Here is a 24022-nt window from a genome sequence, read left to right as displayed (position 1 = left end):
GATTCGATTTTTTTCCATCGACGTTCTCTGTTTGAACGACCGTAACACCTTCGTTCCCACGGCAGGCCATGGCATTGTCGGACTTCTGCTTGGCTCAAACTTGTCCCTATCATGTTACTTCATACCAGCCACCTCCCCTTCTAATCACTGAGGCAAGACAATAAAAGGAGTGACACGTGGCACCAGTGAACTGTAAACTTAAATGCAAACTTGGCATTGACACTGAATGGTAGTACTCTCAGGAGATGGCCAAGCAGATAATCAGATACGCTCATGTCGGGCTGTTAAAAAGACCGTCATTGAAATACAAACCCCTCTATTTCTTTGAGAATACAACTGTAAGCCCCGGTTTAAGAAACACTGCAGTGAGGTTATATACAATGTTCGATGAGAAACTTAGATATTTTAAGACCTCCTGGGGATGGAGAAGAATGAATGGGAGTTACTGAGGTTTGTAGAGGGAGGGAGTTGAAAGAAGTCAGAAGAGTAGATGTGGAGGCATAAAGAGGTAAGGGGGGGGGTCTTGTACTTTTCAAGCTGTAAGTAATTCAGCTTGGGGAGTGCAGTGGGTGAGGGGCTGGGTGGGAGAGGGGCTGGGGAGGGGCAGTATGACGTATGGCGATAGGAAGGCCAGAGAGGCCAGCAAAGGCGTGCAGATGTGTTCTTCTAGGTTTGGGAAGAACTGAAGCGTTCTGAGTTGGAGTGTGGTAGGATCCGATTCTCCTGTTAGAGATGATTTTGTCTCCCGTGGGAGACAGAGACCAGAAAGAAGGATTACGATGGGCCAGGTGAGAGAGGATGAAGGTTTGAACTCCTACAACAACAGTGGGAGTAGAGAAGAATGGGTCTGACATCTGACAAGTAGAATTGAAAGCATTTGGGGATCGACTGGGCGTGGAGGCAAAGATTGAGAGAGGGATCTTGAACGTTACTTGCCAAGTTTCTGACATGGCAACGAATAACAAGACATGTAAGTTATTTGGAGCCTAAATTTGGCTCCTTTTTTCTTAAACAGTTCTAAATATTTTGGTTCCCAGGACTAAATGATAATAACTAATGCACAGTTTTTACAATGTCAGGCACTGTTCCAAGTGCTTTATCTGTATTGTATTTTATTGAACCTGAAAACCCATTAGCGATAAGACGCACCATTACCTCAAGCATCACTAGAGGAGAAAACACTGTCAACTAAACGCGCATGACACACAAAACACACTGATTTCGAGGATGTTAAAAATAGGTGTCCTGGACTCAATGATTTATGGCTTATGCTCCTTTTATCTTTACAACAGCCCTCTGATGTAGGTTCTAATATTTTTCTTTAATTTTTTTTGACGTTTATTTATTATTGAAAGACAGAGAGACACAGAGCGTGAGCAGGGGAGGGGTAGAGAGACGGGGAGACACAGAAAATGAAGCAGGCTCCAGGCTCTGAGCTGTCAGCACAGAGCCCGACGTGGGGCTCGAGCTCACACACTGTGAGATCATGACCTGAGCCGAAGTTGGCTGCCTAACCGACTGAGCCACCCAGGCGCCCCTGTGGGTTCTAATATTATCCTCATTTTTCAAATGGGGAAACAGAGGTAGAGAGAGATTAGATTAACTCTCTGTATCAAGGCTCTCTCTGGGTAGCCAGTGGTAGAATCACGATTTGGACCCGGGCAATCTGGCTCTAGAGTCCGTTCTCTTAGCTCCAAGCAAAGGCATCTAATAAGCACTTCATTCAAAATTCATCACATCCCAGGAACTGAGTGTTTGTGTTATAGATGATCCTAGAAACACCAGAGAAACTGCACCGAGCTTTGCCCTTCTGTTCTCAGTGGAAAACAACCCTAGAGTGTGGCAGGTCAAACCCTCAGGCCGGTGACTGTGGGGAAGGAGCGGTCTTGGCACTGAGGACCAAGAACACCTTGTTTTATGTTGCAGAAAACGCTGTGTTCCCTCGCGTGTGGCTCCTGACTCTAAGCTCCGACATTTCTTGTTAGAGACACAAGATGTTTAATGTTTTTTTTATTTATTTTCGAAAGAGAGAGAGAGAGAGAGACAGAGCACGAGTGGGGGAGGAGCAGAGAGAGAGGGAGACACAGAATCCGAAACAGGCTCCAGGCTCCGAGCTGTCAGCACAGAGCCCGATGTGGGGCTCGAACTCACGAACCGTGAGATCATGACTCGAGCCGAAGCTGGACGCTCAACCGACTGAGCCACCCAGGCGCTCCGAGACACAAGATGTTTAAATGGATGTGTTTGAAACCATAATCATCTGGAATAGAGATCTGCTGTTTTTAATATTGCCAAAGGCCAAGATGTAAGGATCAAAGAATTAGGACTTTGGGTCAGGATGAGCAGTGATAAATTGATCGATTCATTTTTATTAAGGAATACTTACTGAAAGTGTGCCACCTACTAGGCATTGGTTTGGGCCCAGAGAACCCAGAGATGAATTAGGGCTCAGGGTTGCCACCAGGTCTAGATGGAGGGGGTGGTCAGACAAGTACTTTACAGCCCGCAGAGATAATTGCCACAGAATTGCTTCAAAATTATTCAAAATAACCCAAGGATGAGGGAGTGGTGAGGGTGTAAATGAAACATGATGGGTCATGTGTGCGTTGTTGAAGCTGGGTGATATATACATGCGTTTCACATACTATTACACTCTGGGGGCCCCTGGGGGGCTCAGCCAGTTGCTCGTCCAGCTCTTGATTTCAGCTCATGACCTCACAGTCCGTGGGTTCAAGCCCTGCATCGGACTCTGCGCTGAGTGCAGATCCTGCTTGGGATTCTCTCTCTCTCTCTCTCTCTCTCTCTCCCTCTACCCCTTTCCCCAGCTCTTTCACTCTGTCTCTCTAAAATGAAAAAAAAAATTTTAAAAACCTAGCAAAAAGATATAATGGCCATCAAGTTATTTATGCAGTACAGTGAACACATAGGAGACTGAGCAAGGTGTTCAAAAGGTGAGTTTTGAGGAGCTGGTAGAATCTGGACATAAGGAGAAATGGAAGGCATTGCAGAATCCAGATTAGCGGAAGCAAAGATTGAAAACTAGAATAATGAAACCAGTACTAATGAATGAGAAGGCAAATTTAGGAGTCAGTGGGAAATCAGATTGTCTGGTGAAATGGCCTTGGGCCCTTAATTATCAAAAATTAGTACAGTAGATCTATATATCTTCTATCTAACACATAGCACTAAGTGAGATACTATTGTGTTTTACAATCAATGGGCTTTTACAATACATTCTTGAAATAATAGAAGTAATCATTTTTGTACAAAAGTATTCCAGATTTCTTGGAAATCATCCTGCATATTTTGGAAAATAAGTGCTTTCTTTTTTTATGACTTGCTTAACATGCCTATTTTATGATTCTTATGAACCCATGATCTTTCTACCGTGGCATACGGCCTCCCCAAGGAGGTTTCCTGCATATTTCCTCAAAGAAACTCTCAAGCAGAAGATAGAATCTGGACGGGAACTTTGAGGACAGTTACAACAAAAACAAAATTGCTCGAGCCCCACAGAAGCCCTCGCCTTGCCATGAACTAATAAAGCCTGTGCCCCAAATGACCCACCTCAGCTACAGGTAAGGGATGTGAATACTATGTTACAATTTTAAACGGACACCTTTGACTGCTGTTAACCTACATTTTCTCCTTAAGTTTTCCTCTGAGCGGAAAATTCTGCACTTCTCACAGCTAGGCAGCAGTAAAGGCAGTTCTCTATGCAGTTGGACAATCAACAGTCTGTGAACTTTCTGAAAATGATATGTAGTGAGGGGCTGTGTCTGTCTGTCGTTGCTGTCACACGCCTGTCTCAAAAGACATCAGGTTCCAAAGCACTTCACCCTTGATGTCCACTCCTTTAAAAACAAAAACAAAACCAAAAACACACTTTTAAAAAATGTTTATTCACTTTTGGGGCCAGAGTGTGAGCAGGGGAGGAGTAGGAGAGAGAGGGAGACACGGAATCCGAAGCAGGCTCCAGGCTCTGAGCTGTCAGCACAGAGCCTGATGTGGGGCTCGAATTCACGAGCCATGAGATCATGACCTGAGAAATCGGACGCTCAACTCACTGAGCCACCCAGGCGCCCCGACCACTCCTTCTTTTATCGTTTTCTTTTTCCTTAGTTTGCCTTTTCTTTTCTTTCACTCCTTTGTGGATGAGTGTCGAACAAATCTAGACGAAAGTAACATTAAAAAAAAAAAAATGTTTGAGAGAGAGGGGGAGAGAGAAAGGGAGATTCTCCCAAGGAGGCTCTCAGAGCCGGAATCATGCATGACCTGAGACAAAATCATGACTTGGACGATTAACTGACTGAGCCACCCAGGCACCCCCGCAAGTAACATTTTTATACGTCAACTTTAAAGAGCACTTATTTGTAATGTAACGTTGCTGAAAGAAACACGGTGGAGGAGAGAAGAATCCACCCTGAATACTCTGGCTTCGCCCAGGGGCTGGATGGATTCCCTTGACCCAGCCCCCCAGGCCACCGGGCGCCGGCCTGCACCGCCTGCCCCGCTCGGCCGGCGACACTTCGGCCAGGACAGCGACCCCAGGAGAGTGTCAACGCACGCACTGCGCAGGGGAGACTGCGCGGCTCGCAGCCCTCCCGCACTCGGGGTGGCCTGGCCAGAGCCCCGCCCCCAGCCGCTCCGTTCCATTCGGCCACGCCCCCTCCTCCGGGAACTGGCGCAGTTCCGGCGCCGCGAGTGCGTCATCAGCCGTCGCCAGCGCCGCACGCCGCCCAGTGGCGCCGGGGACACGCTGCGGTTCGGACGCTCGCGTGTGGCGCGGGGAGAGGGGCTCGCGGAGGAACGTGGGTCGCCGCCGCTCTGTCCGGCCATGCAGGTGTCCAGCCTCAACGAGGTGAAGATTTACAGTCTCAGCTGCGGCAAGTCCCTGCCTGAGGTGAGGCACTTCGGGGTCCCCCGCCTCTCGAGGCAGCCGCCCCTCTCCTCGGCCCTGGCCTCCGTGTTAGCCTGGCCCTGGCCGGCCCCTGGCTCGGGGAGGCCCGGGGGGCAAGTGGCCGTGCCCGCGGGAGCTGGTCGGTGCCGGTCGTCGAGGACACTGCTGTCCCCGCGCCAGAAGCTGGGCGGCGGGTGATCAGGGGCGATGAGCTTCGCTGGAACTTTTGCAGAGTTCTCTAGAACAGGCGACGCGCGTCCTTTGGGGCTTCTGGGGATGTTCCCAGCTTCTGCCGCGCCGAGGAGGAAAGCGCGGACAGATGGGTTGCGGGCTTTTCTCCCCCATTTTAATGTCCACGCATCAGCTGTTTGTTGGATTCCTATTGTACGGCAAGTTCTAGAGATACAGCAAGTGAGCAAGAAAACGCACACAGAGTTTGCACCTGCAGACTTGTATGGTGTAGAGGGCAGTGTTTCTGAACCTTGCCGACCTTAACTTGATTTCATCGGGTCTTAGGACCTCAGAGTTGGAAGGAGCTGGGAAAATAGTGATTGTTTTACAGTCGTCTTCTCATGTTTAAGGTATGCAGCAGATCCAGCGATGGGAAGAGTGAGTTGTCCAAGCTCACACATCTATGATCTGCAGCTTGTTTTTTTTTTTTTTAATTTCTTATAAGCGATGAACAAGCCTCTGTCCGGGCACTGCCAGTGGGAAGAAACTTCTAGCAGAAGCTCATTTCCATTTTAAGATTACTTGCTAGATACTGGTGTTGAAACTTGTCATTTTATAGCATGCTGGTGTTAGTTCCACTCTTGCCCTTAGAAATCTGAATAAACGAGGAGCTGTTTCTTCTTCGCTGTGCCTGCCCCCGAAAGATCTGGAGTCTGTGGTTAGAGTCTGCCTTTCTTTTCAGAATTCAGGCCAGCTAATTCCTCATCTTCCGACTGTTTGTCACACAGCATGATCTTTTCTCGTTTTGGTCATTCTGCTCATTTGTTGAGAAGTAACTACGTGCCGGTAGCCCTGTTCTGAGTGTTGGGATACATGGTGATAAGTTTCCCTGTTGGGGGAAAAGCGAAGTGAGCAAACAGGAAGACAGCTTCGATGAATGGACTAGAAGAGAGCGTTGTGAATTTAAGAAACAAAATACATGAACATACGGGAGGGGGAAAAAAGAGAGAGGGGAACAAACCACAGAGACTCTTACGATAGAGAACAAATTGGGGGTTGCTGGAGGGAGGTGGTGGGGAGGATGGGCTAGATGGGTGATGGGCGCTAAGGAGGGCACTTGTTGGGATGAGCGCTGGGTGTTATATGTAAGTGACTGATCACTGAATTTTACTCCTGAAACCAGTGTTACGCTGTATGTCAGCTAACTAGAATTTAAATAAAAATTGGAAAAGAAAAAAGAGTGTTGTGGCGAAAGTGGTCAGAGAATGTTTTGGATAAAGCCTTCAGGGAAGGCCTCTCTATAGGAGGTGATATTTGAGCAGACACTTGGGTAATGAAAAGACGGGGAAAGAGTTTTCAGTGTTGAGAGAACAGAAAGCGTAAATGTCCCCAACTGGGAATGCCCTTGGCATGTTGGAGAAGCCGAAGAGGCGCGGGTGTGGCTGTGGCATGCCAAGGGGAGACAGTGGGGGCAGGTAAGGCTGGAGAGGTGGGCCTTGTAGGCTCAAGTGGGAAGTTAGGGCGTTCCCGCCAGTGCTGTTGGAAGCTTTCATCCGAGCTGCTTTGTGCAAACAACTGTAGCCGGGGAGGCCTCACGAATGGTGATGAGGGAGCTAGGCCTCCTGAAAGACTTGGGCTTTAGAATTACGCCGTCTGCTAAATTGAGCTACGTTAATTTCAGAAGAAAATCTGCTCCCAGAGGTGCCTGGGTGGCTCAGTCAGTTGAGCGTCTGACTTTTGATTTTGACTCAGGTCACGATCCCGAGGGTCATGGGATGGAGTGCGAGTCAGGCTCCACGCTGAGCATGAAGCCTATTTAAGATTCTCGCTCTCCCTCTGCCGTTCACTTGGTTTGCGTGCTCGCTCGCGCTCTCTCAAAAAAAAAAAAAAAAAAAATCTGTCAGTGAGTATGACTTAAAAGCATCATTTCCGTATTATCAAGTGTCAGCTATTTGCTTAATGATCTAGTTTTGTTCTTTGTAAAAAATATGCTCAAGAAACTTTCTCCTTTTAATGGTTTGCTTTTTAATATTTGACCTAAATAAAGTTGTTCCATATATTAGTGGTAACCCTCCTAATATTTGAGGCTTATTACTTTCCCAATGAATTAGTTTTCTCTTGGGTAAAACATAGTGGTTCTAAAATGTCTAGGGGCGCCTGGGTGGCTCAGTCGGTTGAGCGTCCGACTTCGGCTCAGGTCATGATCTCACAGCTTGTGGGTTCGAGCCCCGCGTCGGGCTCTGTGCTGACTGCTCAGAGCCTGGAGCCTGTTTCAGATTCTGTGTCTCCCTCTCTCTCTGACCCTCCCCCGTTCATGCTCTGTCTCAAAAATAAATAAACGTTAAAAAAAAAAAAAAATTTAAAATGTCTAGGGGCGCCTGGGTGGCTCAGTCGGTTAAGCATCTGACTTCAGCTCAGGTCATGATCTCATGGTTTGTGGGTTCGAGCCCCATGTCCGGCTCTTTGCTCTCAGCACCTAGAGCCTGCTTTGGATTCTGTGTCTCCCTCTCTCTGCCCCTCCCCTGGCTCACGCTCTGTTTCTCTCAAAGATAAATAAACACTAAAAAAATAATAAAATGAATAAAATGTATTGTCTAATATATGTAAATATATACAAGAAAAAAAAAACCCGGGGGATATGTTAACAGGGTTGGGATTATAGAATCTTGTCACTTCCTCTGTTAATATATTCCTATAAAGTTTTAACTTTTTTAATGTGAGCACTTTGGTAAGCAGGAAAGCAAAGTAAATCTGTTTTAAAATAAAGTCTCTTCATTTTCTTTAAGTGGCTTTCTGACAGGAAGAAGAGAGCACTACAGAAGAAGGATGTCGGTGAGTATTTTTTTCCCCACCCTGGCTACGTGCACGACCTATGCAACAGTGCTTTCACACATTTGTTATCATATTTAAGTGGAGGTTGACAAAGATACAGGGCAGTTAAAAAGTGGGAAATAAACTTTTTGCCCTTTTCCTTCCTAAAAACCTTTTGTTGTGGTTGATATGTTCCTGGTGGGCGTGAGGTTGAATTCTTCCTACTTAAAATGAGTTAGCCTGTTAACGATTTCACGGATAGTAGTGGAAGAGACAAGATTCCTGGGTCGGAGATGAGAACCCCAGCTTGGCACAGCAGATGGCATGAGCATCAGCGTATCTCTGCCAGCTCCCCTTGCCCCGAGTCCCACAGGGACACTCAGCACGGCCCAGGTGGCTGCAGGCACACGGGGTCTGTGTTGCAGCTGAGCCACACCTAGCTCGGGAAGTCCGCTGCTTCTGCAGCCGCAGTGAGCAAGCCTGCCGTCTGTCCAGAGGAGACATGTTCCCTTACCCGTCAGGGTTCTCGGCCATGCAGACACCCCTGAGAGATGGCTCAGGCGAAGGCGCGACCGGGGCACGGCAGTCTTGCCGGACCTAGCAAGGTGGCCGGGGATGCGGGAGACCCGAGGAAGGCCGTCTCTCCTAGCAGGGCCATGACTGCTTTGTTCGCCAGCACGTCAGCATCTTTTTCATAAAGGATAATTGCAGAAAATTTACATTCTTTAACTTATACTGGCTGGGAAGAATAGGGAAAGATAGAAGATCAGTTGTTTTTTTGAGGGAGGGGCAGATCGCAGCTCCCGGGCATCCCACCGTGTAGGCGGGTCGCCTTGTCACCTTAGGGGCGACTTTTATGCGCTCGGACGTTCGTGTCACGTTAGCTGCCAGGATTCGGGTGTCACACTGAATCGTTCTTTTCCGGATTCATAAGTTTAAGGCATTGATCAGTTTTGTTTCGAACAGATTTTTGGCAAATTTTCTCCATTACAGCTTGTCACATGTGAAAGATGATTTATCTTTCCATACATGTTGTTTAAATTAGTCTCTAAAAATCAAAGACTAAGGTGTTGGAAGGGATTTCTGTGTGTGTGAGATAAATACCCCAAGGCAAGCATCTTGGAAGAGACGGCTTTGTGTAGATAGTTCTGAAGTTAGAAAATGGAAACTTTGAATCCAAGGAAAACAAGAACTGCTCCTTTAGTAACGTTCACTGGTTCCGATTTCTTCTGACCACTCCCCCCTCCCCCACGTTCTACCCGGTGGCCTAGAGTGTAGAAAAGAGATTCAGATTACTTAGAGGAAAAACTGTTCATCAACCCTTTCTCTCAGCCCATCTCAAAACTATCATGTGTCTTTCATATTGAGTGGGCCATTCCTACTCGGTTGGTTTGAATCTTATATTTGGGTTTAATTTAATAAGCAAGGCAGTAATGTGCCATGGGGTCATAAATGGTCCTTGCAGTAGACACATTGTGTGGATTGTAGAAGGGAGCCAGGTTTTGTGAGAGTCCGTGTTCAAGCCTTTTGATCCAGAGAGATTGCTCTAAATCTTAATCCAGCCTGGGTCCTCTTGGCTCAGAACCCTGGTGCCAACAGAGGCAAAGTCAGCTTGCCAGCAGTTTCTTACATAAACTTAGGATTTTGAAGATTTAAATTAAAAACAATTTTTTTAATGTGTGTTTTTGAAGGAGAGAGAGAAAGAGAGAGACACAGAGCATGAGTAGGGGAGGGGCAGAGAGAGAGGGAGACGCACAATCTGGAAGCAGGCTCTAGGCTCCAAGCTGTTAGCATAGAGCCTGACATGGGGCTCGAACTCACAAGCTGTGAGATCATGACCTGAGCCGAAGTCAGACGCCCCACCGACTGAGCCGCCCAGGCGCCCCTAAACTTAGTATCTAGGAGGAAAAAAATGGTAAGATTTTTGTCTTAGCCGTGACTGAGTAATGATAGTGGTATAATATTTGTTGTGTTCCCCCCTTATCTGGCTCTTGAAACTGGATGTTTGATACACCACTGTGGACATTTTTTTTTTTTTTTTTTTCAATTAGTGATGATACTTTTTAAAAAGTAAAAAAATACTGGGGCGCCTGGGTGGCTCAGTCGGTTAAGTGTCTGACTTCGGCCCAGGTCACGCTCTCACAGTTCGTGAGTTCGAGTCCCGCGTCGGGCTCTGTGCTGACAGCTTGGAGCCTGGAGCCTGCTTCGGATCCTGCGTCTCCCTCTCTCGCTGCACCTCCCCCGCTCATGCTTGCACTCTGTCTCTGTCAAAAATAAATAAAAACTTAAAAAAAATTTTTTTAAAGTAAAAAATACTAAGCTTAGAAAGCTAAGGTATGAGCTAAGAAAAAAACCTTCCTGTGTGATGGGTGGGGCTGTATTCCGAGGTCAACATTGTTGACCTGTTCGTAGCGACTGTTCTGCATGCTGGGCCTTAGGAGGTAAAATGAGCACCTGGTCGTGAAATCAGTTATTTACTTCCTCTCTTTGCAGACGTCCGTAGGAGAATTGAACTTATTCAGGATTTTGAAATGCCTACCGTCTGTACCACTATTAAGGTGTCAAAGGATGAACAGTATATCTTAGCAACTGGTAAGCATGTTTTTCGTTATGACTTACGTACGTTTCCTAGCAGGAAATGCTAGTGTGGGAAAGGTCGCTTTTTTTTAATGACCTTAACGTTTTCGTATAAAAGTTTTCAAACATACGGAAATACTGAAAAAATTGTAAGGTGAACATCCTTTTACCCACCACCTAGATTCTCAGTAGTATATTGTTGGATCATATCTGTCCATCTCTGTCCGTCCATCAGTCCATCCTTTTTTTTTAAATCCTGTTTTGTGTTTTTTTTTTTTTTTTTAAACATTTATTTATTGCTGAGAGACACAGCATGAGCAGGGGGAGGGGCAAAGAGGGAGGGAGACACAGAATCCAAAGCAGGCTCCGGGCTCTGAGCTGTCAGCACAGAGCCCGACGTGGGGCTCGAACCCACAAACTGCGAGATCATGACCCGAGCCGAAGTCAGATGCTTAACCGACTGAGCCCCCCAGGCGCCCCCATCCCGTTTTTTGGTGCATTTCAGAGCAGGTTGCAGATACCAGTATACTTTTCCCATAAATACCTCAGCATGTGTACCATTAACTAGACCGTATTTATCTATGGCTTTTCTTTTAGGTAGATTTACATACAGTGAAATGCACAGATCTTTTGAGGAGTTTTGACAGATGCATTCACCTATGTAGGCGAAACCCCAGTTAAGATCTAGAACTTTCCTCTCACCCAGAAACTTCTTTCATGCCCCTCACAGTCCGTCCTGATCCCACCCATGCACCGGCAACCACTGCTCTGTGGGAAACTCGATGTAACTGTGGTCACACGCTGCATATTCTTTTTATGTGAGATCTATTTTCTTAGGTCTTTGAGATTCGTCCATGCTGGCACAGGTGTCAGTGGTTTTTTCTTTTTACCAAATAGTATTTCTTCATAAGAACGTACTAGAGCTTATCCATCCATTCTCCATTTGCTGGACACCTGGACTGTTTTCATTTTTTAGTATTATTAATAAAGCACGGTGGACAATGTTACACAGGCTTGTTTTGGAGGACATTGCTGGGCCATAGGGTAGATGTATGTTTCGCTTTAATGAGCGGCCACCAGACTTTTTCCAAGGTGGTCAAGATCATTTTACATTCCTACCAACAGTGAGTGAAAGTTCCGGGAAGGGTTGCTTTTAACATAATTTTCTGTGTAATGGACTAATATTTTTTATGCCACTAACGTTCTATATTAGTAATATTTATTCGTTAGTATCAAAAAGCCCTGAATATAGGTAACTTTTACATGTTATAATTTAGAAGAGCATTATCCAGTGTGTGTTCTGACTGTGATCGTGGTACCTAAATCCTGTGTATTGTGCACTTTTTTTTTTTTTTTGCTGACTTAACATTATATCCATTTATATCTCCTTTCCAAACACTTGCTTATTTGACAGGACTTTTATACATCTATATGCCAGTCTCTTTTGTTCTGTGCTGATGATTGTCTCAGTATTAACACGTTTCTTAGTCTCCAGTTCATATGTATGAATTATATATACTGTATATGGTTTAAATATGTAAACAGTTATATAATATATAACATGTGTTACGTGTGTGCCTATTTGTATGTTATACTGCATAACCATTAAAAAAAAATTTTTTTTTGTTAATGTTTATTTTTGAGAGACAGAGACAGCATGAGCGGGAGAGGGCAGAGAGAGAGAGAGAGAGAGAGGGAGACTCAGAATCTGAAGCAGGCTCCAGGCTCTGAGCTATCAGCACCGAGCCCAACACGGGGCGAACTCACGAGCTGTGAGATCATGACCTGAACCGAAGTCCGACGCTCAACTGACTGAGCCACCCAGGCGCCCCCTACTACATATTATTTTTAAATGAGGTCTCGGGGATTCAAGAACTACCTCATTCCTTTTTAAAAAAAAAAAATGTTTTGGCTTTGAAGACCAGTCTTTTTCTCGTTTTGATTGCAAACATGATAAACTTATAAAACATGCAAACATTACAGAATTGCAGAAGACAAAATGTGAAATGCCCTAGAATTGCACTTCACGGAGATAATCACCGTGCTTCTGCCAGCCTCTTCTGTACATAGTGCTTATGCCGCCAGTGCTGACTTATACAGACGTGGGACCCTAGGCGCCACTCTGGGGCGCTTCCCTGTGCTCTCTGCCCTGTCTCTCGTACTCGGTGGCGTGTTGTGGTGGCTTTCCCTGTTGGCACAGGCCTGGGTCATCCTCTCGTGAGCTATGTGATGATCTGCCATCATTTATTGAACCATTTCCACGTCAGTATACGTTTTATTTGCTCTCAGTTTTTGGCCAGTTGTAAACAGCGCGGCGGGAAACACCCTTTGTGTGTCTGGTACACTTGTGGGTGTGTTTCTCTAGGATAAACTTGTATCAGTTGAAATACAGATTCAAGGTGTACAAACATCACACATTTTAGAGATTTGCCAGATTGTCCTCCGGAGAAGTTTATACTAATCACCAAGTGTATGAGAGTGCCTTTTTAACACTCTCACCTACACAGATATTAACCGTCTTTTAATCTTTGCCGTTCTGACGGACAGTAACTGTCTCATTGTTTTTGTCTACTTAGTCAGATTATTTGTGAAATTTAGTAGTTATGTGTATTTCATTTTCTATGACCTGCTTGTTTATATACTTTGCTGGTTTTCTCCTTGGGATGTTGGGGAGGGCTGCTTTTAAATTCTTTTTCTTTCATGTGGTTATAATGAATCCTACTTACTTCTAAACAAAAAGTGTACTTAACCTGTCTGCAGGATATTGCCAGTGAAAAGTACCTCCTTTAGGCTTTACATCACATTAATCTTTTTTATAGGAACATATAAACCTCGGGTTCGATGTTATGACACCTATCAATTATCCTTGAAGTTTGAAAGGTGTTTAGATTCAGAAGGTAAGTAAGAGATTAAATTTGAATTCATGAAAATAGCATTTTTATATGTGGATAGTTGTCTTCTTTTTAAATTTTTTTAAAATTTATTTTGAGAGAGGGAGGGAGAGGGTGCACATGTACTAGCAGGGGGAGGGGCAGAGAGAAGGAGGGGCAGAGAGAGAATTCCAAGGAGGCCCCACACTGCTCGAACTCACAAACTGAGATCATGACCCGAGCCAAAATCAAGAGTCAGACACCTAACCCGCTGAGACACCCAGGCGCCCTAACTCTTCCGCTTTTTAAAATGGGAATGCGTTGTGTGTTAGTTTTCTTGGCTGTGTAACAAATTCCCATGAGTGTGGCAGCTTAAAACATCCATTCGTTAGCTCGTAGCCCTGTAGGTGAAGTTCATCCAGGCCGTGCCGTGTTCTGTGCTCGGCACTGACCTCTGGGTGTCAGCCAGGCCCACCTGGCTCTTACTCGGAGGCCCCGGGCAAGAATCCGCTTCGCAGCTCTCCGCTTGTGGGCAGAATGCAGTCTGTTGTGCTTGTAGGGCTGAGGCTCCCGTTTATCCTGGCAGCCGCGGCGTGTGTTCCTTGCCACCTGGTCTTCGCCGCTAAGCCAGCACCTGGTCGTGGGGTCCGTCTCCTGTTCGAGCCTCTCTCCCACTTCCCCTTCTGCCGGCAGCAGCAGCAAACTCTGATTTTAAAGGGCTCACGTGATGATAAATCTCCCCTTCGCCATCTCATGCGACGTAGTCACAGGAGGCTCCCCGCATTCATAGGCTCCGTCCACTCTGCAGAGAAGGCGACTGACTGCACCGGGGGGAGGGCAGGGAACAAGCAGGTCTTTCTGTCAGGCTGCTGGGGTTTGGGGTCGAGAGAAAACAGCTAATGGGCTAAGTATTCTTCAGCTTGTTTTACCCATTCCTTTTTGAAAACAGTACAAACCCTACATGCCGCTACTAACAACTGTTTGTACTCTTTATGTTTAGTGGCTGAATGAGTAAACAGCTGCTGTTCTCTTCTTTAAAGAAATAATTTTCTTAATGTTCTTCTATGTCTGTTTTGGGCATCTCAGACAAACTGGTAGAATTTAGAAGTCGTTATGTTTTGTGAGTTTGTTTAATTAGCTTCAGTTCTGCAGAAAATCTGGTTGATCTGCATTGAGAAATTAAAAAGCTTTTAATTTTCCATTTGGTGTTTTGGGGTCAATATAATATGGCAGCTTTCTTCTTGTTTTATGGAAAGACAAAAAAACGGAGGGGGGGATCCGGTGTTTATATATAGTTTGTACATAGTTATTGTGTTGAATTGGAATCTTTGCCTCAGGTTTGCATTGTTACGAAGAATGTGGATTGGTAATTGTAATTTTTCTTAACTGTTTTCTTGTTTTTCAGTTGTCACCTTTGAAACTTTGTCTGATGACTATTCAAAGGTACGCTTGATAGTATTGGGTCCTCAAGAAGTCATGAGAAGTATTTTTGTGATGTTCCTGTTGTTACATTAAAAACAGCTGTGTGGTAAAATAAAACCTATTATTTTCTATGAATATATTTTTTAGTTTGACACATGTCTGATATATAGAATATCTTTTAAAAGGACAGTGATAGCGATAGCCTTTGGCCAGTCTAATACCAAAATAAGTTTCCTGTATCGCATATGAAACTTCATCTGCGTTGTCAAGAATTGTTAGCGGCCATCTTTTTTAGACCATGTTAGATTGTAGATTTGTGATTTCTAATTTTTACATTGACACTGGTGTTATTTGCCAAGCCGCTTTCGTATGTGAAAAGTAAAATAACATTGTTATATGCTTAATTTTCTTAACACTGCAAATAGGTAGTTGTGGAACAGTTCTGAGACAGCTCGAAACACAGCTAAATATATATATTTTTTTCTTTTCTTTTTTGGTCCCATTAGTCCGTCTCTCAACCCTTTTCGTTTTCGGTAGTTACAAAGTTGTAACTTGAGTGCCTCATTCAACTTAAAATTAAAAGTTTTTGAAAATAAAATAAAAGTTTAGTGACATCAGATGTCATCTGGAAGGAAAATTGAATTTTCTGAGCTGACGTGGCTTTATGTATTGTCCTCAGTTCGGAGACCGGAGCCCAGTTGATTCTTTTGCCTGTGGTGGTCATTAATCATGTGTTCGGGGACATGCCATTTTATAGTGTATTTTTCCCTAGATATTGATGGATTTGCTTCTAAATACCATCTGCCGTTTCTAAGATACCTTTGTAATATATTAACATTAGGTTGATACAGGGAGTTTATCAAACCCTGAGTGGTAATTGTGAGATTATTAAACTGTGTTCTTCAGGAAAGTAAGAGATTACTCTCTGAAGTTGCCAAACATTGCTCTGTGCTCTAAAGTGCTGGGGCCAGGTGCACGAAGGGCATTTGTTTTCAGTCTCTCTCAGAGGGCAAGAAAAGCTTTCCTGGGGTGCAAGAAGGCATTAAGGAGGCAGGGCAGAGGTTTGATTCTTAGTCCCGGTCCTCGGTCACCATGGACTTGTGCACACAGAGCGGGTGGGAGAGATCACAGCTTCTCCTGCTTTGTCACTTCTAGTGATGATGAAATAAATGCTTTTCCTAGAAACCTCAGCAAACTGATGTTCTTCTTTCATTTTCAGATTGTTTTTTTACATAATGATAGATACATCGAATTTCACTCACAATCGGGTTTTTACTACAAAACCAGAATACCAAAGTTCGGGAGAGATTTCTCCTACCACTATCCGTCCTGTGACTTGTACTTTGTTGGCGCGAGGTATTGGGGCTGATCACCTTTGTTTTCTCCTTTCCACCTCCAACTTCTGTTCTTAAAATCGAGGAGAGGAATCAAGAGAGGGATAAGACGTGGTCCCTCAGAGGGTATAGTTCCAAAGTAACTGCTCATTTAGAAATTGACTTTTATTAGCGGCGTGCTCTGAATCTAGAGCAACATGGGTACCTAACAGCGGTCTTAGTGGTGGTGAAGTCGCTTGCGGAACCCCATCGCGTGACATTTTGAAACCTCATTTTTAAATACCACCTTCCATATGATGATAAAAATGATAAATCATTTTAGAAAATTGGGAGAATATTTTCAAAAGTATGAATAAAAAAACCCCATAATCATGTCACCTTACTAGTGTTTTATTGTATTTCTTCTAGTGTTATATATACCTATAGATCCATTTTGGATCTTGGATTCTCTGTTATTTTTAAATAATATTCTTCTTAATAAGTTCATAATATTTCCTTGTCACGTGAGTTGTTTAAATCACTTTTATACATGAACAGACTCACAAATAAGGTGATTATTTTTTAGGCTTAAGATACATTTTGGTGTTTTTGGAGAGAAGTAATGCCTTGTAAGCCAGAAATGTATATATGTTTGTATGTATGTATATATAGGTTTCTAAAATTTATATTTACTTGAAGCAAAGTTCATTGCCATTTACCGGATTTCTAACTTTATTCATTACTTTACAGCTCTGAAGTTTATAGATTAAATTTAGAACAAGGACGGTACTTGAACCCTCTACAGACGGATGCTGCGTGAGTGTCTTGTCAGAATCCGGGTGTTTCTCTCGGCCAGGAGGGGGAGCCAGACGCTCAAGATACCAGCTCTGCATTTAAGCAGAGCTCTGGGCAACTTGGTTAAAAAGGGTTTCAATTTGTCTTGAACATAAAAGTCACCAGAAGACCTGGTGGTTTCTTTAAACTTTTAATTTTTTTGGCATACTAGAAAATTTTTATAACTCACTAAGAAGTCCGGTTTATTGTTTTTTGCAGTGTTCTTTAAATTCTCATGATTTTGTTCTGTGGTATTAATCTCTCGTGGAGACATTTTGAATTAACTTGGAGTTTCATTTTTAAAATTTTATTTTTTGTGTTTTTGCTGGCAGACGTTTTCGGTTTTTTCAAGTTTTCCTTTGATCATACGTTACAGTCTACATTTTTGTCTTGTTCAAAGAGAAATCCTTAAGAATACATTTGTCATAATCACAATACTGAGTAACAGTAAGAGTGATAATAGTGAAAATACTCTGTGCCAGATATTATTGAGCATTTTATATGTATTAGCTCATTTTAAACTTATAACAGTTTTACGGTAGGTACTGTTATAGACAGGACCGCTCAGGCGGGGAGAGGATAGGACCACGGTCACATAGCTAGTAAGGGGTAGAAGCTAGATTCCTTCTCCTCCAAGTGTATAAAGAACTTGTTGGGTTTTCCTTATCGCTTTGAAAAGGTTTCTAAAGGTTGGAAGGACATGTGGTAACAGAGACTAGGTGGACTCTGGCTAATTTTTTCACATTGGCTTGCAGCGCTCTTATTTTCATTAAAAAAACAAACAAACAAAACTAGAGTAGCTTCATGATGTGTTGTTGAATAATAAAAAGCTAGCTGCTCTTTCGCCGCACACTTCCCTGTTTATGATGGCTATTACTTATCTGTTGAGTGTCTTGTCTGGATGCTGCGCTGCACGCTTTGTAAATTGTTTCATGTAACCCTCACACAACCGCAAGAGGTGGGTGAAGTATCCGTTTTAAAGAAAAAGAAAAGGAAGCCTCGATGAGTCTGCCCGGCCCAAGCTAGTCTGGTCTCAGGACTGGCTTAGTGGTTGCCGGTGTTCTTTCTGCCGGGGGAGAAAACATGGAGAAAGTCGAATGAGCCTTGATTCTCATGGTGGGAGATAGTATTCCAGAGGGAATTCCTCTCCTGTCTCATCTGCCTGGCAGATTGAGTGTCCTTCATTTCTGGTGTTTTTTCACGCGCAGGTGAGTGAGGAAGAACTTGCATGTTTTCTTTCTGTACAAGACCGGGCTGTTTATGTAGAAAGTTCACCGAGTATCCCTTCCGCCTAAAATAAATAGTAAAGCTTTCCATCGTTGCTTTCCTGTTTTAGGGAGAATAATGTGTGTGACATAAACTCAGTGCATGGCTTGTTTGCCACAGGAACAATAGAGGTAAGCATATGTTGCCTTTATTTTTTTAAATATTTGTTTCACATTGGATGACGAGTGGAGTTTTACTCCAAGACAGAGTTGCTTGTGGAGCCTGGGGGCCCAGTCAGTTCAGCATCCGACTTCAGCTCAGGTCATGATCTCAGTGGTTCATGAGTCCGAGCCCCATACAGGGCTCACTGCTGTCAGTGTAGAGCCCACCTTGGAGCCTCCGTCTTCCTCTCTCACTGCTCCTCCCCCTCCCTCTCTCTCAGGGAATAAACACGGAAACAAAAAAAAAAAGACCGAGTTACTTGTTCTCAGCAGGGTGCCAGTGGAGCCACAGGCTACTGGTTGCTGCTTGTACGGAACATTGGTACCGCTCCACGGTGTTTCTGTTGCTGCAGACTGCCCCTTCGTGCATCTTGTCTGGCTTTGACATTGATCATCAGGAGCTAGACGAGCATCACCAGCTCCACGGGACCAGCGGCTGTGCGACAGCCAGCCTTTTTCTTAACTGGAGGCACTCTGTCCCGGAGTCCCAGCTCTCTGATACTTACTAGTTTCACAACAGAATTAAGTGCCCTGAGGCTTAGTTTCCTCATCGAAGAATCGGAGGTAACACCACCTTGCCAGCTTCGTAGAGGTGCTGGTGAGAACCCCGTGAGATGCGCCGTGCAGAAGCACCCTACGCTGTAGAGGCGAATGGGATTGTGATTTGTGTATCCTGCGTAGGAGCATTCAGGAAATACACAACATTTTCCTTTTAAACTGCAGTGCTTTTTTTTTTTTTTTTTTTTTTTAAATTTTTTTTTTTTTCAACGTTTTTTATTTATTTTTGGGACAGAGAGAGACAGAGCATGAACGGGGGAGGGGCAGAGAGAGAGGGAGACACAGAATCGGAAACAGGCTCCAGGCTCCGAGCCGTCAGCCCAGAGCCTGACGCGGGGCTCGAACTCACGGACCGCGAGATCGTGACCTGGCTGAAGTCGGACGCTTAACCGACTGCGCCACCCAGGCGCCCCAAACTGCAGTGCTTTTGAATCCATGTTCTTCATGCTTGTCAAGAATTTTCCTAGATTTGCTTAAAAAAAATTTTTTTTTTAATGTTTAGAGAGCGAGAGAGAGGGACAGAGCACGAGTTGGGACAGGGCAGAGAGAGAGGGAGACACAGAATCCGAAGCGGGCTCCAGGCTCTGAGCCGTCGGCACAGAACACGACGCGGGGCTCGAACTCACGGACCGTGAGATCATGACCGGAGCCGAAGTCGGACACTTAACCGACTGAGCCACCCAGGCGCCCCTGGAAAAGTAGTTTTTTTTTTTTTTTTTTTCAACGTTTTTTATTTATTTTTGGGACAGAGAGAGACAGAGCGTGAACGGGGGAGGGGCAGAGAGAGAGGGAGACACAGAATCGGAAACAGGCTCCAGGCTCCGAGCCGTCAGCCCAGAGCCCGACGCGGGGCTCGAACTCACGGACCGCGAGATCGTGACCTGGCTGAAGTCGGACGCTTAACCGACTGCGCCACCCAGGCGCCCCATGGAAAAGTAGTTTTTAAATAGAGTCCTTACAGACCAGTTTACTCCTTACGATACTTGCCCTGTAAGAGAAGGTATCCACCAGAGCAGGCTACTCCCTCACCAGCTGTTTGTTAAGCGTGTCCCTGAGGGGACACTGGACCCGCTCTTGCCTGAAGGCGGGGTTCCTGAAATCCTGGATTACCGATTACCGGGGGGCTTGACATTTGGTATGCATGGTCAGACCAGACTTCCCCAGTCACTTGTACATGAAGTTGGATATTCCATGTTGGATTTTTATTTTGTCTGTGACAGGTGTTATTACTTACTGTCAGAATCAAACAATAAGGGCTTGCGTTTTGTGCTTTTTGGAGTAGGTAAGAGTGCGGGCTTTAGCAACAAATATTCAAACGTAGGTCACACAGAGCCGTTAATGGTTAAAAAAAAAAAAAAGTTCGTATTTACTCTGGAATTTATCTGCACACCTGTTTTTTTGTTTTTGAAATGTGGTTTTTCTTTTTTCTGTCCATAAAGTCTGTTAACTCATTTTGAGAAGGCACGAAGACCAGACCACTTGGAATTGCCTGCTGCATGATTTCTAAGATTTCCTTTATTTATCTTTGTGACAGACACATTTGTAATAACACTAAATGACTCACGAGGTCAAGCCTTTTAAGGATGTTGGAGGTCTTACCTTTTTAGGGTGGTTGTTATAGTAAACCGTTTTTTAAAAAATCTTTATGTTTTTTTATCATCACAAAATTGAATAAATACAGAAGAGTAAAAAGGGAGAAGTGTAGCTCCCTTTCTGCCCACCCCAATCCTGTTTCGTTACACTTCCTAAACACTGTTAATGATTCGTTGTGTGTCCTCTCAGGGTTTTCTGTGTTAGTACAGTCATTTTTTTAAAAAAGACAGTGGGGAAAAAAAAAAAAAGACAGTGGGATCATACCTTTTTTTTTTTTTTTTTTTTTTTTTTTATGAGACCGAGGGAGAGACTCTTAACCAGGCTCCAAGATGGGGGGCCTCAATCCCATGACCCTGAGATCATGACCTGAGCTGAAGTCAAGAGTTGGATGTGTAACTGATTGAGCCACCCGGGTGCCCCCCATACTATTTTCTTTAAGTAAACTTTTTTTTTACCTGACAGACTGTGGACGTATTTCTAGTACATGCACATCTAAGTCATTCTTTTCAGTGATCACGTAGTATATTCTTAAATGGGTTATGCCACTTGTTCCCTTACTCTGTTGGTTGCAGTTCTCATTTGGTTTTTTTTCATGTTTTGCTTTTTTGCTATATTTGCTTAATTTTTTGCTTTTTATTTTTAAAAAAATCTGAAAACTTCACTTTCTGCAAAGTTGAAAACATAGTTCACTAATCACTTATATACATTTCGCACATTTGCTTTCTTTTGCTATAAAAATGTGCATGTGTATTATACGAAATACGTTTTTTGAGCCATTTGGAAACAAGTTGCAGACATTATGATATTTTAGCCCTAAATACTTCTGAAATGTTTTTCTTAAAAGCAGGGACTTTGGACCTCCTGGGTGGTTCCGTGGGATAAGCGTCCAATTCTTGGTTTCGGCTCAGGTCATGGTCTCATAGTTCGTGGGCTTGAGCCCCAGCACAGAGCCTGCTTCAGGTCCTCTGTCTCCCTCTCTCTCTGACCCTCCCCTTCTCACGTGTGCACTGTCTCTCTCTCTCTCTCTCAAAAATAAACAAACATTTAAAACAAAACAAAACCCAAGGACTCTCTCCTATAAATCATATTGCTGTTATCATCCCTAAGAAATTTAAATTGATACAATAATGTTACATATTAAATACTTAACGCTGATACAGTATTCAGATATCCCCAGTTATATACCAAAGTGTCTTCTACGGCTCCTCCCCCATCCACCCTCCCAAGCGAACCAAGGTCCAGACAGGGATCATGCATTGCATTTTGGACTTCTTTTCTTAACCAATCCTCCATTTTCTTTTTCTTTCTTTCTTTCTTTCTTTCTTTTCTTTTTTCTTTCTTTCTTTCTTTCTTTCTTTCTTTCTTTCTTTCTTTCAATTCTAAAACAAACTCAGCTTATCATAAAACCTTTGACAGTATTAAAAAGGGTATTAATATTAAGGTAAAAAGTTAAATTCTTATCTCCCGTGAGACTGTGTTAATAAGGCCTTCTTTGGTGTTTGTCTAAAAATACTTGCCAGTAGCTATTGTGTAAAATTACCACTTTTTGTGTGTTGAGGGTCGTGTGGAGTGCTGGGACCCAAGAACTCGCAGTAGAGTCGGTCTGCTAGACTGTGCACTGAGCAGCGTCACGGCAGATTCAGAGTGAGTGGGAATTAACGTACTTTTTAAATATCCATTTGCTTATGATTTAAACGCATGTGTCAATACCAGGTTAAAATCAGTAAAGGATGAAATTCTTCAGACTTATGTCTAGGTTGTAGTTTTGTGACTATTTTAGGTAAAAATCCTTCTCTTGGAAAAGTTCACTAAGTGGGAAAGCCAGACAGAATTCCTTTTTCAGGTGCTACATAGAATGTCTTTTTTGTTAGTTGCTGTGGAATTGTATTAAAATTGATGCACTGGAGGAATTTGTATTTCCAATTCTTTACGGTCTAGTGATAGAACCGGGAGGTCGCCACTCCTGTCAGTAAGTGAAAAGGAAAGATGTACTTTGAGTTCTACCTTGGAGAGAGGCAAGTGTTTCTGAGATTTTCTTGTTCCTGTTTGCCAGTTGCTACATTTATAACAATCAGAAAAGTAACACACTTGGGCACTGAAAACTTCTAAATGCCTGAATTAAGTAAGAACTGCAAGCCCCCTGTCCTTCACTCACCAGGGAGGTTACTGTTTGGTACATGTTTTCAGACATTTTTCTGAGCTCGCATTAGTATGCAGTCTTATACTCTCTTGGTCAGATTCTTAACATGGGATTATTTGCTATAATCGGTTCAGGAACTTCCTTTCTCTGGGCTCTTGATATTTGCAGTAATGTAACTTTATTAGCGTTTATTCATTTCAGCTGGTCAAACATTTACCTGTCTGTAGCTGTATCATGTGGGAGGTGGGGTGTTTGATGAGTGGGGTACAGAGAGAACGTGGACCCTCTAAATTACTGCTGATTTGTGTGTCATTTGCGTTTTTCTGGGGGAGAGAAGAATTTATATAGTTGTATCTTTTAAAAATTTTTTTTTATGTTTATTTATTTACTTTTTGACAGAGAGAAAGCATGGGGAGGGGCAGAGAGAGGGAGACACAGAATCCAAAGCAGGCTCCAGGCTCTGAGCTGTCAGCACAGAGCCCGACATGGGGCTTGAACTCATGAACCTGTGAGATCACGACCTGAGCAGAAGTCAGACGTTTAAGTGAGCCACCCAGGCAACCCTGTATAGTTCCGTCTTTTGAAAAATCAGCTTATGTAAAGCTTGACTTGGAGAAAAGTTAAGAATCACTGATCTGGAAAGACGTCTTTTTCTAATGTATATTTTTCCTGATATAAGTAAAGAATAAGTTGATTTTTTTTTCATCTGTTAATCATGACACTTAAAGGGAGTATAGGAAATTTTTGCCCTCTTGCTGAGTTTTATTAAAGTAATACTAATGAACAACTTCACTGATCACAATATGGAGTAAAGAATTTTAAAGTGGAAAATTCACTCATTTTATATGCATTTTTTTCTTAGAATCAGACATTTTTGTTGTGAAATATAACACACATACAGAAAATCTCTAAACGTTAACACACAGGTTACTGAATTACTGTGAAGCCCTGTTTGTCAATGGAAGGAACCAACAAAAATGCTTCTCAACATTTCATTATATTGGTATGAAAGAAAACGAATCCAATACCTGCTTATTTTTAGAAAGTAGGGAGTCAGTTGTAAGAGAAAGCTATTTACTCACTCCCTAGGAAGCAGAAAAGTTAATTTTCTCTTACTCATAAACATTAACTTGTCTTTGAATTAACATGGAGAGACTTGGTTTCTATTTATAAGCTCTGTCATCGACGATTTCTTCTTAGAAAAGTCATTTGAGGAAACAGGCCAGCGTTCTTTGTATTATGATTATGTCTTAAGGTTGTTTTTGCTTTAAATTTATGACTGTAATAGAAGTGAACACAGAAAATTTAAAGAAGGGATATGAAAAGATAATCTCTCCTGTGGTCTTTAGAAATATTCTTTTTTTTTCCAAATAGAATATTGATTCACAAATAGTTTTTAGTGGCTT

General features: G+C 43.4%; 1 protein-coding gene across 1 annotated transcript in view; it reads left to right on the top strand.

Annotated features, from left to right (window-relative positions):
* The first annotated feature begins 4729 nt into the window (after positions 1-4729).
* The window catches only part of NOL10 (nucleolar protein 10), an 88237-nt gene continuing 68944 nt past the window's right edge, over positions 4730-24022 (top strand). The window contains exons 1-9 of the mRNA XM_060648450.3: positions 4730-4903; positions 7858-7903; positions 10376-10474; positions 13279-13356; positions 14735-14772; positions 15971-16107; positions 16815-16880; positions 18235-18295; positions 22035-22120. Coding sequence (XP_060504433.1) covers positions 4838-4903; positions 7858-7903; positions 10376-10474; positions 13279-13356; positions 14735-14772; positions 15971-16107; positions 16815-16880; positions 18235-18295; positions 22035-22120 — 677 coding nt within the window. The 5' untranslated portion in view covers positions 4730-4837. The remainder of the gene's footprint in view (positions 4904-7857; positions 7904-10375; positions 10475-13278; positions 13357-14734; positions 14773-15970; positions 16108-16814; positions 16881-18234; positions 18296-22034; positions 22121-24022) is intronic.

Source organism: Panthera onca, chromosome A3, assembly GCF_046562875.1.
Source record: "Panthera onca isolate mPanOnc1 chromosome A3, mPanOnc1 haplotype 2, whole genome shotgun sequence".
NCBI lineage: Eukaryota > Metazoa > Chordata > Mammalia > Carnivora > Felidae > Panthera > Panthera onca.
The sequence above is the reverse complement of the archived record's forward strand: the minus strand, read 5'-3'. Positions and strand labels throughout refer to the sequence as shown.